The sequence below is a fragment of the Osmerus eperlanus genome, chromosome 3 (genome assembly GCF_963692335.1).
Source record: "Osmerus eperlanus chromosome 3, fOsmEpe2.1, whole genome shotgun sequence".
Taxonomy (NCBI): domain Eukaryota; kingdom Metazoa; phylum Chordata; class Actinopteri; order Osmeriformes; family Osmeridae; genus Osmerus; species Osmerus eperlanus.
In genome coordinates this window covers 240,992-258,534 of record NC_085020.1, presented here as the reverse complement: position 1 = coordinate 258,534, position 17,543 = coordinate 240,992, and the positions used below count along the sequence as shown (strand labels likewise).

The window sequence follows — 17,543 nt, the reverse complement described above, 5'->3', positions numbered from 1 at the left end:
ATATCTGACTCCAACTAGAGGAGGTTTTTGCGGGTGGGTTTGTGAGCTCATGCACATGGCAGTGTGAGTTCCAGCACGTTTGTGAGAACTGCACCCAACCACACACTCACTCATCCACCCACACACACACACACACCTACGCCCACGCACACACCCACACATACAACTAGGGCTGAACGATTTCGGAAAATAAGATAATTGCGATTATTTAGACTAATATTGCAATTGCGATTTAATATGCGATTATGATTTATTATTAATAAATATAGATATATACTACTGATCTCCAGTCAGCAACATAACACACAAAGTTCAGAAAAATTAAGGAAAACATACCGTCTGTACCTCATCGAAAATGTTTTGGTAAATCAAAGCTAAACGTAGGCTGATAACATGTGCGTTGCACTTTCTTAACTAAAGCTAGCCAGCTACCATTATGGAAAAAAAACTTGCGCTGTGGGGACCGTCGGAAATATTTAGAACTCACGCATCTAAAGGTTAAATCTTAAAAGAAAAAAAAACACTGTCTGGACATTTCTGATCCAGTCAGTAGCCTAACAGAAACAGTATGGCACTGACAGCCATAGTGATCCTACTGTATGTGTCACTGAGGGGCATCATATCTTTCGTGATGAACACTGTTACTGCTTGAGTAATTTCGTACATGAATATGGAGTTAGGCTTTGAAACATTTCAATCAGTGATCCTATCGCGGGTTATTTGGCTTATTTGACACACTGGTGTTAAGCATTTTAGCTATGCATTGTACATGGCTTTGTGGTGTTTTTTTAGGGCCGAAATTAGGTTGGTGGTGTTGCCCCATGAGGTAGCAACGTTAGCCAGGCAGGATTGGCACCATACTTGACACTGCGCAGCATCTTTTTTTAAAGGCAAAATTGGCAAAGTGTCTGGAGTGTCAGGTTCTGTCGAGCCTGAGGCCATCGTACAGGTCAAGGTAAAGTGTAACGTGCAAAGTTGATCCTTCCTCTTCAAACTGCGTTACTCTCGCGTGTCACGTGACCAAAGTAAAATCGCAGCCTTTGCGATTACAAAATCTCGTTTTGTCACATTGCAATATTATCGCAAATGCAATTAATCGTTCAGCCCTACACTCAACCACCCACCGGACTATCGTACACCTCCTTCCACTGCACCCACCGGACTATCGTACACCTCCTTCCACTGCACCCACCGGACTATCGTACACCTCCTTCCACTGCACCCACCGGACTATCGTACACCTCCTTCCACTGCACCCACCGGACTATCGTACACCTCCTTCCACTGCACCCACCGGACTATCGTACACCTCCTTCCACTGCACCCACCGGACTATCGTACACCTCCTTCCACTGCACCCACCGGACTATCGTACACCTCCTTCCACTGCACCCACCGGACTATCGTACACCTCCTTCCACTGCACCCACCGGACTATCGTACACCTCCTTCCACTGCACCCACTGGACTATCGTACACCTCCTTCCACTGCACCCACCGGACTATCGTACACCTCCTTCCACTGCACCCACCGGACTATCGTACACCTCCTTCCACTGCACCCACCGGACTATCGTACACCTCCTTCCACTGCACCCACCGGACTATCGTACACCTCCTTCCACTGCACCCACCGGACTATCGTACACCTCCTTCCACTGCACCCACCGGACTATCGTACACCTCCTTCCACTGCACCCACCGGACTATCGTACACCTCCTTTTACTGCACCCACCGGACTATCGTACACCTCCTTCCACTGCACCCACCGGACTATCGTACACCTCCTTCCACTGCACCCACCGGACTATCGTACACCTCCTTCCACTGCACCCACCGGACTATCGTACACCTCCTTCCACTTGTCTTTGAGGCGAGCCATGTCCGTGCGCAGGTTCTTGAAGGCCTCCATCTGGCTGAGACGACACATCTCATCCCAGGCCTTCTTGGGCAGCCAGGTGCAGGGGTTTGAGTGGGGGTTGTCCAGGCCCACCCCCCCGGTCAGCAGGAAACGCCACTGGCTCTCGTCTACCTGAGGGAGTGGGGACATGCTTCATCTGGTCATCAACAGCCACTTTGTCTGTACTGTTTGAGGATTTACAGGTGAGGAAAACATCCATATGAATGTAGCCTGTTTCTGAACTACTAACTATGGGGGGGAAGGGGTACAGTAGTGTGTGCAGTAGTAGTAGTACTGTAAAGCCAGTAATGTGTGTAGTAGTAGTAGTACTGTAAAGCCAGTAGTGTGTGCAGTAGTAGTAGTACTGTAAAGCCAGTAGTGTGTGCAGTAGTAGTAGTACTGTAAAGCCAGTAGTGTGTGCAGTAGTAGTAGTACTGTAAAGCCAGTAATGTGTGTAGAAATAGTACTGTAAAGCCAGTAATGTGTGTAGAAATAGTACTGTGTGTAGGCCAGGGCAGCAGACAACTTACATTGGTTAGGATTAGTAGTGTGTGTAGAGGTAGTAGTGTGTATAGTGGTAGTACTGTAGAGCCAGTAGTGTGTGTAGAGACAGGTGTGTGTAGAGACAGGTGTGTGTAGGTAGTAGTGTGTGTAGGTAGTAGTGTGTGTAGAGACAGGTGTGTGTAGGTAGTAGTGTGTGTAGAGACAGGTGTGTGTAGGTAGTAGTGTGTGTAGAGACAGGTGTGTGTAGGTAGTAGTGTGTGCAGAGACAGGTGTGTGTAGGTAGTAGTGTGTGTAGAGACAGGTGTGTGTAGGTAGTAGTGTGTGTAGAGACAGGTGTGTGTAGGTAGTAGTGTGTGTAGAGACAGGTGTGTGTAGCTGTAGTAGTGTGTGTAGAGACAGGTGTGTGTAGCTGTAGTAGTGTGTGCAGAGACAGGTGTGTGTAGCTGTAGTAGTGTGTGCAGAGACAGGTGTGTGTAGCTGTAGTAGTGTGTGCAGAGACAGGTGTGTGTAGCTGTAGTAGTGTGTGCAGAGACAGGTGTGTGTAGGTAGTAGTGTGTGTAGGCCAGGGCGACAGACAGCTTACTAGCTTGTCGTGCATCAGCAGGTTGACGGTGAGGCAGAAGGAGAAGAGAAGCTTGTCTTTCTCAAACAGTGAGCGACACACGTTGACATACAGTGAGTAGGTGAAGTGGTCTCTCAGAATCTGCAGCCTGGAAGTAAACACACAAGATTCAGAAAGTTTATCCCTTCTTTCATTTCTGTAAAGCATGATAGTTGATAGATACATAATAACATTTGAATGCAATAGCCAGTCCATACATTGAACTAACAGACAGTGTGGTTAAATGTTCAATGTATGGACTGGCTACTGCATTCAAATGTATGCATTGACTCGGCCAGCACTTGTCTCCCACGCCATACGCTGCTACAGCCGGGTATTTTTTTTGCGGAATATGTGCTCAGATTCACCATAAACACGTATTAACACTTTATCTGAAGTGTGGTGAAGTAGGACAACGTTTTTTGTCGCCGGGTGCCATGGTGGATCCTAGTATCGGAGTTCCATTCATGTTGGCTTTTAATAGTTCTCATGCCCGCGCTTAACTCAGAGTGGACGTACTCTGAGTTGATTTAACTAATTCAAATCAGATTTTCTGGAACCCGTCTGGGTTTCCCATGTTAGAGTAAATCAACTCAGAGTTCAGGGTTAGGTTTGCAGTTTGTTGAACCCGCTTTCTGGAATACCCCCCAGGTAGACAGCAACACATCAACAAGCAGATGGAGTAAGCTGGATACAGCTCCATTACAGCTGAGCTGATAGGTGCATGTTTAGGTGGTTTGCTCATTAAGTTACTGCTCCTTATTTACCCTTAATCTTGTGGATTGTTATCTTTATTAGATTTTAGATTCTCAATGAATTAGCAATATACATAACTGACTACAATGCGTTCATTTTTGTCTTAAGTTCACTGTAAGAAGCTGACCTCTTCTCCAGCACGTCACTCTTGTCTGAGTTGTCGATGGAGCAGATGAAGAGGTTGATGAACCAGGTGAGGGAATACTGGTACATGGGCTCAATGTTGGCCAGGTTGGCGATGGAGAAGAAGAGGATGGCCGAGTGCTCAGCAATGGGCGTGTAGCCCATACGCGTCTCGTCAATCTTCACTTCCGTCGCCTCGGCAATGGCCTGCTTCTCTGAGATCTCGTTGGCCAGGACCTTTGAGGAGGACAGGATCTTGACGGCTGTCTCGTCCTCCAGGATGTTGCCCTCGGACGAGGAGAGCACCTCCAGGATCTTGTCCTCGATCTCCTTCAGCTGCCTGGGGAGGGCAGAGGTCACCAGAACAGGAAGAATGTGTGAACACTACCATGACCTGCAGCCTCTGTCCCCTGATGTGGAAACACTACCATGACCTGCAGCCTCTGTCCCCTGATGTGGAAACACTACCATGACCTGCAGCCTCTGTCCCCTGATGTGGAAACACTACCATGACCTGCAGCCTCTGTCCCCTGATGTGGAAACACTACCATGACCTGCAGCCTCTGTCCCCTGATGTGGAAACACTACCATGACCTGCAGCCTCTGTCCCCTGATGTGGAAACACTACCATGACCTGCAGCCTCTGTCCCCTGATGTGGAAACACTACCATGACCTGCAGCCTCTGTCCCCTGATGTGGAAACACTACCATGACCTGCAGCCTCTGTCCCCTGATGTGGAAACACTACCATGACCTGCAGCCTCTGTCCCCTGATGTGTGAACACTACCATGACCTGCAGCCTCTGTCCCCTGATGTGGAAACACTACCATGACCTGCAGCCTCTGTCCCCTGATGTGGAAACACTACCATGACCTGCAGCCTCTGTCCCCTGATGTGGAAACACTACCATGACCTGCAGCCTCTGTCCCCTGATGTGGAAACACTACCATGACCTGCAGCCTCTGTCCCCTGATGTGGAAACACTACCATGACCTGCAGCCTCTGTCCCCTGATGTGGAAACACTACCATGACCTGCAGCCTCTGTCCCCTGATGTGGAAACACTACCATGACCTGCAGCCTCTGTCCCCTGATGTGGAAACACTACCATGACCTGCAGCCTCTGTCCCCTGATGTGGAAACACTACCATGACCTGCAGCCTCTGTCCCCTGATGTGTGAACACTACCATGACCTGCAGCCTCTGTCCCCTGATGTGTGAACACTACCATGACCTGCAGCCTCTGTCCCCTGATGTGGAAACACTACCATGACCTGCAGCCTCTGTCCCCTGATGTGGAAACACTACCATGACCTGCAGCCTCTGTCCCCTGATGTGGAAACACTACCATGACCTGCAGCCTCTGTCCCCTGATGTGTGAACACTACCATGACCTGCAGCCTCTGTCCCCTGATGTGGAAACACTACCATGACCTGCAGCCTCTGTCCCCTGATGTGGAAACACTACCATGACCTGCAGCCTCTGTCCCCTGATGTGGAAACACTACCATGACCTGCAGCCTCTGTCCCCTGATGTGGAAACACTACCATGACCTGCAGCCTCTGTCCCCTGATGTGGAAACACTACCATGACCTGCAGCCTCTGTCCCCTGATGTGGAAACACTACCATGACCTGCAGCCTCTGTCCCCTGATGTGGAAACACTACCATGACCTGCAGCCTCTGTCCCCTGATGTGGAAACACTACCATGACCTGCAGCCTCTGTCCCCTGATGTGGAAACACTACCATGACCTGCAGCCTCTGTCCCCTGATGTGGAAACACTACCATGACCTGCAGCCTCTGTCCCCTGATGTGGAAACACTACCATGACCTGCAGCCTCTGTCCCCTGATGTGTGAACACTACCATGACCTGCAGCCTCTGTCCCCTGATGTGGAAACACTACCATGACCTGCAGCCTCTGTCCCCTGATGTGGAAACACTACCATGACCTGCAGCCTCTGTCCCCTGATGTGGAAACACTACCATGACCTGCAGCCTCTGTCCCCTGATGTGGAAACACTACCATGACCTGCAGCCTCTGTCCCCTGATGTGGAAACACTACCATGACCTGCAGCCTCTGTCCCCTGATGTGGAAACACTACCATGACCTGCAGCCTCTGTCCCCTGATGTGGAAACACTACCATGACCTGCAGCCTCTGTCCCCTGATGTGTGAACACTACCATGACCTGCAGCCTCTGTCCCCTGATGTGTGAACACTACCATGACCTGCAGCCTCTGTCCCCTGATGTGGAAACACTACCATGACCTGCAGCCTCTGTCCCCTGATGTGGAAACACTACCATGACCTGCAGCCTCTGTCCCCTGATGTGGAAACACTACCATGACCTGCAGCCTCTGTCCCCTGATGTGTGAACACTACCATGACCTGCAGCCTCTGTCCCCTGATGTGTGAACACTACCATGACCTGCAGCCTCTGTCCCCTGATGTGGAAACACTACCATGACCTGCAGCCTCTGTCCCCTGATGTGGAAACACTACCATGACCTGCAGCCTCTGTCCCCTAATGTGGAAACACTACCATGACCTGCAGCCTCTGTCCCCTGATGTGGAAACACTACCATGACCTGCAGCCTCTGTCCCCTGATGTGTGAATCTACATTACATTTACATGTAGTCATTTAGCAGACGCTCTTATCCAGAGCGACTTACAGTAAGTACAGGGACCTTATCAGAGACCCTAGAGTTAACCAGTGAGCAGTGTTAACCAGTGTATAAACCAGTGTGTTAACCAGTGTGTTAACCAGTGAGCAGTGTTAACCAGTGAGCAGTGTTAACCAGTGAGCAGTGTTAACCAGTGTATTAACCAATGTCTTAACCAGTGAGCAGTGTGTTAACCAGTGAGCAGTGTTAACCAGTGTATTAACCAGTGTGTTAACTAGTGAGCAGTGTTAACCAGTGTATTAACCAGTGTGTTAACCAGTGAGCAGTGTTAACCAGTGTATTAACCAGTGTTTTAACTAGTGAGCAGTGTTAACCAGTGTATTAACCAGTGTGTTAACCAGTGAGCAGTGTTAACCAGTGTATTAACCAGTGTGTTAACTAGTGAGCAGTGTTAACCAGTGTATTAACCAGTGTTAACTAGTGAGCAGTGTTAACCAGTGAGCAGTGTTAACCAGTGTGTTAACCAGTGTGTTAACCAGTGAGCAGTGTTAACCAGTGTATTAACCAGTGTGTTAACCAGTGAGCAGTGTTAACCAGTGTGTTACCCGGCGGGGGATAACCCTAACCTCTTGTTGTGGGCCCCTTGCAGAATGAGGGCCTGCTTCTCCTCCTCCAGGTCGGGTCTCTCCCGGGCCACCACGATGCCCAGCAGCTGGTCCTGCATGCCCTTGGGCGTAATCATGAAGTTCAGCAGCGTCACCTGCAGCCCAGAGGAAACAGGACACACGGCCGTTACGCTCTGAGGTGTGTGTGTTCTGCGTGCATATGTAAGAGTTTGTGCGTGTGTGTGTGGGGGGGAGTTTCAAGAGCCCAATCACACTGCCTCTTTCAGGAGAAAGCTCTGGCCTAATCACACTGCCTCTTTCAGGAGGAAGGTCTGGCCCAATCACACTGCCTCTTTCAGGAGGAAGGTCTGGCCCAATCACACTGCCTCTTTCAGGAGGAAGGTCTGGCCCAATCACACTGCCTCTTTCAGGAGGAAGGTCTGGTCCAATCACACTGCCTCTTTCTGCTCTTCTCCCTGTACACCAACAGTTGCACCTCCAGTCATCCGTCTGTCAAACTCCTGAAGTTTGCAGACGACACCACCATCATTGGGCTCATCTCTGGTGGGGATGAGTCTGACTATAGGTGGGAAGCGGCCTACCTGGTGACCTGGTGTAGCCAGAACAACTTAGAGCTCAATGCTCTTAAGACAGTGGAGATGGTTGTGGACTTTAGAAAGAACACAGCCCCACTTACACCCATCACCCTGTGCGACTCCCCAGTCAACACTGTGGAGTCCTTCCGCTTCCTGGGTACTATCCTCTCCCAGGACCTCAAGTGGGAACTGAATATCAGCTCCCTCATCAAGAAAGCACAACATTGCATTTAGTCATTTAGCAGAAGCTCTTATCCAGAGCGACTTACGGTAAGTACAGGGACATTCCGCCGAGGCAAGTAGGGGGAAGTGCCTTGCCCAATGACACAACGTCATTTGCACGGCCAGGAATCGAACCGGCAACCTACTGATTAATAGCCCGATTCCCTAACCACTCAGCCATCTGACTCGGCTGCAATCTGCCTTCCCTCGAGGACCTGCACACCTTGAGGACCCTGAAGCGTGCGAGGAAGATTGTGGCCGACTCCTCCCACCCTGGACACACTCTGTTTCAGCCACTCCCCTCTGGCAGAAGGCTGCGGTCCATCAGGACCAATACCACACGCCACAAAAACAGTTTCTTCCCATCCGCTGTTGGCCTCTTCAACAAGGCCAAGAGCTCGCACTGACAATCTGCACAATGACACCTTGCCACATTGCAATTGCACTATATTACACTATTTGTATCTTTTGTACTATTTGTATCTCTTGTACTATTTGTATTTTTATATTTTTATATTGTAAATTATTTGTCTACTTTATATTTTATTTTATATTTTTTATTAGTATTAGGTAGACTTGTACCTTTAGTATAGTTAGACCACATATTTAAGTTTTAGGATTCCTATATGTTTAATGTATGCACTTTCCTGACAAAGTAAATTCCTTGTCTGTGCAAACTTTCATGGCGAATAAAACCCTTTCTGATTCTGATTCAGGAGAAAGCTCTGGCCCAATCGCACTGTCTCTTTCAGGAAGAAGGTAAGACAGTCTAACAGGTTTGTCATTCTGCAGCAAGACCTCTGCCCTGTAGCAGTTTTGAGAACTGCTTTAAACAGCAACAAATGTTTCTAAATGTCTCAATACCCCCCCCCTCCCCCAGCTGAGTATTCAGGGCTGTTAGCGCGTCTATGTTGCCTCGTACGTTACTGTTTACAACGTTAGCAGGGCTACATGGTTAGCGTTGCCTTTTCAGCGTGAGATATACAAGGTGTGGCGTGAGAGCGTGTGAAATGGTTGAAATGCGTGTGTCTCACGGCCAATGCGTGAGAGTTGGCAGCCCTGAGACCACCACTAAACAGACCTAGGTTCAAAATCTTCTTTTGTGAATATTCAGCAAGCGTGGTTTCCACACGACAGTTTGACAGTAAAGGCATTTATAGAGCTTTACGTCTCAGTTCTTATTTGGACCTAGTGAGGCCTATTAGGAAGAATGACCTAGCCTGCTAAGCTAGGCTAACAGGCCTGGGTGCGTGACCTAACCTGCTAAGCTAGGCTAACAGGCCTGGGTGTGTGACCTAGCCTGCTACACTAGGCTAACAGGCCTGGGTGTGTGACCTAGCCTGCTAAACTAGGCTAACAGGCCTGGGTGTGTGACCTAGCCTGCTACACTAGGCTAACAGGCCTGGGTGTGTGACCTAGCCTGCTAAACTAGGCTAACAGGCCTGGGTGTGTGACCTAGCCTGCTAAACTATGCTAACAGGCCTGGGTGTGTGACCTAGCTTGCTAAACTAGGCTAAAAGGCCTGGGTATGTGACCTAGCCTGCTAAGCTAGGCTAACAGGCCTGGGTGTGTGACCTGTAGTCCTTGCAGGAGTGATATGAGGGACCCGGCTCCTTTACAGTGTGCATGTTAGTTTGAGTTAGCACAGCCAGTAATACGTCTCCCACGCTGTCAGAGCCCCACATGTGTAGGCTGCAAGCTGGGGAGGGGGAGCTCATTAGGACGGCTCACACCTGCTGTAGACAGATGTGTAGCTACGGACGACTACTCCAGCGCTGCGGTCACACTTAGTGACGCAGAGAGACAGGCAGCCATGTGTTCACTATGAAAATGAGTGACAAGTCGAAATAATGCAGGAGTACATGGGGGAGGGAGGCAGGGGGAGGGGGGCTGGTGAAGGAAGGCAGGGGAAGGGGGGCAGGGGGAGGGGGGCTGGTGAAGGGAGGCAGGGGAAGGGGGGCAGGGGGAGGGGGGCTGGTGAAGGGAGGCAGGGGAAGGGGGGCTGGTGAAGGGAGGCAGGGGAAGGGGGGCAGGGGGAGGGGGGCTGGTGAAGGGAGGCAGGGGAAGGGATGCTGGGGGAGGGAGGCTGGGGAGGGGGGAGGGGGGAGGGATGCTGGGGCAGTCCTCACCTTGACGGAGGTCTCTGGCAGGTAGTGGGGGTTCCTCAGCTTGGTGGTGATGTAGAAGCGGAAGTCGGGGGAGTACTCAATGGTGGAGTCTCCCAGCCGGATGCAGATGCTGCCGCCCTGCTTGAAGGTCTGTTTCAGCAGCAGCGGCTCCAAGATGGGGTCTAGATCCTCCCCGATGTTCTCCAGCAGCACTGGGCAAGACAGCATCACATCATCACATCAGAACATCACACACAGCACCAGGAAAGACAGCCTCACATCATCACATCAGAACACATAGCACTGGGCGGCAAGACAACAACATCATCACATGATCACAACATCACAGCACTGGGTCACAGCACAACCAGGGCATTCATAACCACGAGCCTCAGATATATAGTGTGTCCTCGGCTGAGATTAAGGACATCCCTAATCTCATTAAAAATTATAGCAAATGACTGCTTCTTCAGTTGACTCCTAGGGGAGTGGTGGTGGACTGATGGGGATCCTTGGGGTTCAAAGCAGGATGCATTCCTGTGCTGAGCTGTGCTGAGCTGTGCTGAGCTGTGCTGAGCTGTGCTGAGCTGTGCTGAGCTGTGCTGGGGGCAGTTCTATTATACAATAAGGAAAAGGCTTCAATTCTATTCTAGACAAGGTTCATGCAGCAGGAATGAACGTTCACTACATCTGTTTGACACGGTGAGGGTTATCATTAATAACCCACATCAGAGCATCAGACCATGATCGCAATGCATTAAGATTTCACAGTGTGCAGTATCCAATCATAGGGCGATTACAGGATTTAAAAATGTTAGAATGCCAAAATGTTTCTCAAGGTGCATTGTGCAGGATTGAAATATTTGACACAATGTAAACCCAGCTTAGATGCTGGGCCGCGTGACACAGCTCTCACTGTCAGAGACCTTCAAGTGACTGATTCATGTGCTCCGACCAACTTCTTATGCATGCTGGCCCGTAAGAATATCACCTCTAAAGTCTGGAGGATCACTGGCCTGTATGACTGTCTTGTATTTTATTGACAATTTGCTTAGGATTCAATGGAGTTTGCTTCGACAGAGATGAAGTAAGGCTTTGATAGAGAGCTAAAGGATAACTAGAGAGGGTACAATTTCTGGGGAAATTGTAGGGTGTGCTTGCTTGCGTCGGTTGCACAGGGGTCCGTTTTTGAATGACATTTTTACAACTGATTTCTGTATATTTTATATGAAAATGCATAGTTATTATTTATAAAGATTAAATAGATTTAAAAGCATTTTTTTTTGCTGCTCATTTACAACTGAAAATACGAGTGAAGTGTAGAATTAAATAGATGTCTTCTCATTTCCCCTGCAAGAGGCAGCCTCATCGTTGAATCAAAACGAATGGATTTGGCAGACCGGTGTAAAAATGTACCTAATCTCTATGACTTAAACGTCATTTTAAGTTTTTCCCTTCTCGTGATATTTTCAGGCATGTAGCCTACTCATTGCATTCATTCATTAATAAAGAACCCCCTTTGAAGATTATTCTACGACGTTACCCGGCAGTAGAAGATGGAATCGCGATTCAAACAGTACCATCTGCTAACTGAAAATATGCCCCCCTAAACGTAAATAAGCTTGACATTTATTTAGTGGAAAATCGCTCATTCATAAAAAGCTCACTGGTAGCGACCATTGTCAGTAACAACGCAAAATGCGATATAGCCCTGTGTGGAGAAGCTGCCCTGGTAAATTGTACTACTACGGTACAGTACTAGTAGACTACTGCTGTGTTCGTCTTGGTAGCGATTGCGTTGGTTGAATTGGATTTAACGTTCCGTTGTACGGTTTAGGCTGAAATTAATTATTTTCATGAACAGATTGACAACGTTTAGGCTGTGGCAATGAAGTTCAGGTTAGTAGTTAGATAGACTTTTGATTTAAGTAAGGAGAGTGCCGAACATGTTCTGTCGCCGTTTGACTTCCTAAACAGCTGTGTACTGTAGATGTTTTTGTAGTGTGTCTCGTGTAAGCTACAGCGTTGCAGTTAGCTACACTGGTTTGAAACCACAGGTAATGGTAATTTCACCAACAAATCGTTTACTAATGTCAGAATAAATCCTACAACGAAAATGTATATGTGAGGAATGTGTATTTTAACGATTGAAAACAGATACATCATAGACCACTGTAGTATGTGTTGCCCGGGCAACACAGGCTATAATGTCATGATGCTAATACTTCAGTGAAATAGTAGACTACTGTTTCCGAAAGTAGATGTACTTCCTTAATAATATCAGCTTATATTGTACATTACACATCACAATTGTGTGTCATATCACAAAGTAAAATGAGTAAATAGTTATCACCCTGGCCTCTTTGCTTGTGGCGTTTCTGCAGCTGTCTTGCAGTAAAGCTATAGTTAGCCTAGCTATCCCTTAACAGATGCGAAACGAATGTTCTGCCAAAGGTAGTCACGCGTGTTTTCGTGACATTAGTGACGTAGTGACGTTAGTAACGTCAGTGACTGTGGCTAGCAAATTAGCTGCCTTGCAGTAAAGCTATAGTTAGCCTAGCTATCCCCCAAGTTAATTGATACGAAACGAATGTTCTGCCAAAGGTAGTCACGCGTGTTTTGGTGACGTTAGTGACGTAGTGACGTTAGTAACGTCAGTGACTGTGGCTAGCAAATTAGCCACCGTTAGCTTCACTTTTCGCCACAAAAACTTAACTTCAGCCTAAACCATGCAACGGAACGTAAATCCCAATAGAAGCAACTCAATCGCTACCAAGACGAAACTTTTGACACCTAGGTTGTCTAGGTAGGCCAAATATTGACTGAGTTTTAGGGGGGCAAAAAGAAATAAAAATAATAATAATAATATATATGTGAGAGAACAAAGGTTGTGCCCTTGCCGAAGGCAAAGCACACCCAATAACTTTAGAAAACCTGGCAAAGGACTACAACACAGAGGTATGTGGCACAGCACAGCTCTCTGTCTCCTCTCTCTATCTCTCCCTTTATATCATCTGCCTCTCAATCTCTCTCTCCCTCTCTCTCTCTTCTCTTTATCTCCCCCTCTCTATCACCCCCTCTCCCTCTCTCCATCTCTCTCTCTCTCTGCCTCTCTCAAGAGAGGTTTGTTCCCTGCAAGGACACACTGCTTGCTGAAACACTGTCATTGGTGGATGTAAACATCAGTGATATTACACAATTCTGTTTGGCCTGTAGTTGTCATGTCTTTATACTCTCACTATAGTTCTCTTCCTTTCATCCCATCTCTCTTTCTCCTGCAGTCCACTGCCAAAACGAGAGGCATTGTGTTTTGTGAGGAAAAAGGAAGGCGGTGGCTTTGGATGTCTAGAGGATTTAGTTGAATAAAAGGAGAGTTTGTGTGAAGCTGCTACACAGTGGATGGATACAGAGGACAAATGGTCAAGTCTGTACGACAGCAAGGAGGGACTGAGGGACTGTGGTTCTAGAATCAGAATGGGGATTTTTCTACATCACTGCACTCCAACTTTGTGTTCAGGGGGAGGGAACTGAACACAGACAGAAACACAAACAACCCACCATGCTATCTGAGAGAATTCTGTCACAGATAAGAGTTTCCACTGAACATATACATGACTTATTATGAGTTTGATCTGATGTGGAGTGTAGTTTCATCCCTAGTCATTGGGGTACACATGTGGGCATGAGAGGAAAGGCCTTAATGTGTTTCTCAAGCACTTTTCCTCATAACAAAATGCACACAGAAAATACAGTAGAGCAGAAAGCCATGTTCACCCGCTAGATCACAAGACTGTCCTGGTGGTGAAGGGTGCCCTCTTCAGGAGACCGGGGGTGATGCTACCACGGCGGGTCAGCTCTCCCCAGATGCTATTCAACAGGGCTGAGGAGGGTCAGCTGTTCCATGGGGACACCACACACACACACGCGCACACATACCCACACCCACACGCGCACACAGGCACGCACACACACACACTCTTACCAGGATTGCCAAACTGAATGCAGTTCTCAAGAGTACGAACAAAGTCAGCGTCGCTCAGTTTGATGATGTGCAGGCTGTTGGCCTTCTCCATGTTCTTCACCCACCTGTTGGCCTGGCCCTGGGGGTCAATCATGAGGGGCCACCTTCTGGCGTTGCTGCACACACACAGTTAAAGCACACACAGTTACAGCACACACACACACACACACACAGTTACAGCACACACACACAGACAGTTACAGCACACACACACAGACACACACACACACACAGTTACAGCACACACAGTTACAGCACTCACACACACACACACAGTTACAGCACAAACAGTTACAGCACACACACACACACACACACACAGTTACAGCACACACAGTTCCAGCACACACACAGACACACACAGTTACAGCACATACACATGCACACACAGTTACAGTACACACAGACAGACAGACACACACACACACAGTTCCAGCACATATACACACACAGTTACAGCACACACACAGTTCCAGCACATATACACACACAGTTACAGCACACACACAGACATATACACACACAGTTACAGCACACACACAGACATACACACACACAGTTACAGCACACACACAGACATACACACACACAGTTACAGCACACACACAGACATACACACACACAGTTACAGCACACACACAGACATACACACACACAGTTACAGCACATATACACACACAGTTACAGCACACACACAGACATACACACACACAGTTACAGCACATATACACACACAGTTACAGCACACACACAGACATACACACACACAGTTACAGCACATATACAAACACAGTTACAGCACACACACAGACATACACACACACAGTTACAGCACACACACAGACATACACACACACAGTTACAGCACACACACAGACATACACACACACAGTTACAGCACATACACACACACAGTTACAGCACACACACAGACATACACACACACAGTTACAGCACACACACAGACATACACACACACAGTTCCAGCACATACACACACACAGTTACAGCACACACACACAGACATACACACACACAGTTACAGCACATATACACACACAGTTACAGCACACACACAGACATACACACAGTTACAGCACACACACAGACATACACACACACAGTTACAGCACACACACACAGACAGTTACAGCACACACACACAGACACACACACACACACAGTTACAGCACACACAGTTACAGCACTCACACACACACACAGTTACAGCACAAACAGTTACAGCACACACACACACACACACACACAGTTACAGCACACACAGTTCCAGCACACACACAGACACACACAGTTACAGCACATACACATGCACACACAGTTACAGTACACACAGACAGACAGACACACACACACACACAGTTCCAGCACATATACACACACAGTTACAGCACACACACAGTTCCAGCACATATACACACACAGTTACAGCACACACACAGACATATACACACACAGTTACAGCACACACACAGACATACACACACACAGTTACAGCACACACACACACACAGTTACAGCACACACACAGACATACACACACACAGTTACAGCACACACACAGACATACACACACACAGTTACAGCACATATACACACACAGTTACAGCACACACACAGACATACACACACACAGTTACAGCACATATACACACACAGTTACAGCACACACACAGACATACACACACACAGTTACAGCACATATACAAACACAGTTACAGCACACACACAGACATACACACACACAGTTACAGCACACACACAGACATACACACACACAGTTACAGCACACACACAGACATACACACACACAGTTACAGCACATACACACACACAGTTACAGCACACACACAGACATACACACACACAGTTACAGCACACACACAGACATACACACACACAGTTCCAGCACATACACACACACAGTTACAGCACACACACACAGACATACACACACACAGTTACAGCACATATACACACACAGTTACAGCACACACACAGACATACACACAGTTACAGCACACACACAGACATACACACACACAGTTACAGCACATATACACACACAGTTACAGCACACACACAGACATACACACACACAGTTACAGCACATATACACACACAGTTACAGCACACACACAGACATACACACACACAGTTACAGCACATATACAAACAGTTCCAGGAGCAAGATGAGGTATGGTCTGCTCTCAGGCTTAAGCACACAGTCACTTCTTATGTAAAAGTATATATAATATATAACATGATATACAGTGAAGACAGATATGAAGTGCAACATAAGGTAAATGCATTTGCATGTATACATATCTGAAAGTGTCCATATGCACCAAAAGCGTATTCATGTCATGTTAGAATAGAAGGGTCTCGGTCCTGCTTTGTCAGATGGTGTTGATAGTATTTAAGAAGTTTATTCATCCACTTAGGGAAAAACTCCATATCTAGAACTGTTCCTACTGCTGCAGTATGCAATACTAGTTTACTCACATATGAAAAATCCTCTTTTAACATTAAATCCCAAAGGGTGGGATGTGCTTGATTGCTGGATCAACACCCAGCCTGTCTCACGGTGCTCCTAGCGGTTTAAGTGTGAATGACATCTGTAAGGTTAGGGTGCTTACGAGATGATGATGCCGTTGTCTATGGAGAAGGTGTCTGAAGGCAGCCCAGCAATGGTCCAGGAGCGGATCTTCACAGGGTCTCCCAGGGAGCTCATCAGGGACATGTTGCTGGAGCAGGGGATATCTCTGCTCTTACACAGAGCCATCCACTCCTGGGTCTGTCTCTGGACATACACACACAGGTTACACAGTCACAAGTACACACACAGGTGGTATGCACACCCTCAGCACTGTGGGTATCATTGCAAATAGTGATTGGGAACGTTAAAATAATTCTTTTTTTGTTTATTTTCCACAACTGTAACTGGGTTTTGATCAGTGTCATCTATATTTCATCAACAGGCCTTATTTGTTGTTAAAAATAGAGCAGTGAGGGGAGCTGAGTGCATCACTGAGGTCCTCAGAGAGGCAGACATTAATGTGGGCTTCCTTTGAGCAACAGAAAATCAAACTAGTATAAATATTTAGAATATTAAGCATCCTCACTTATTTGTCACATCAAAGGACTCAATCTCAGTGATGGTGACTGCTTCTGACAGACCCATATAAGCATGTGCATAGACACACATACACTCAAGTGAAATACATTCATATGTGTGTTTAATACATACATATGTGCTCATGCATTGATGTTCCTATATATCCTGTATTTCCCCTATAGTCCGATGCTTAGTTAATGTTGCTGGAACATGCAACAAAAATACAATTAAGGCAAAGGCTACACCTCTCTTGACCAGACTCTTCAGATCCATTCCCCAGTGTGTACCTGTCTGTAGCTGGAGGTGAAGGCCCCCAGGTAGTACCTGTCTGTAGCTGGA

The 17,543-nt window shown here is 47.5% G+C and overlaps 1 protein-coding gene across 1 annotated transcript in view; it reads right to left on the bottom strand.

The window, feature by feature from the left end:
* The window catches only part of dnah7 (dynein, axonemal, heavy chain 7), a 102,357-nt gene that overhangs the window by 21,788 nt on the left and 63,026 nt on the right, over positions 1–17,543 (bottom strand). Inside the window, exons 48-54 of the mRNA XM_062456298.1 lie at positions 16,726–16,889; positions 14,030–14,184; positions 10,069–10,259; positions 7,143–7,276; positions 3,890–4,225; positions 2,989–3,115; positions 1,839–2,033 (exon numbers count right to left, since the gene is read on the bottom strand). Coding sequence (XP_062312282.1) covers positions 1,839–2,033; positions 2,989–3,115; positions 3,890–4,225; positions 7,143–7,276; positions 10,069–10,259; positions 14,030–14,184; positions 16,726–16,889 — 1,302 coding nt within the window. The remainder of the gene's footprint in view (positions 1–1,838; positions 2,034–2,988; positions 3,116–3,889; positions 4,226–7,142; positions 7,277–10,068; positions 10,260–14,029; positions 14,185–16,725; positions 16,890–17,543) is intronic.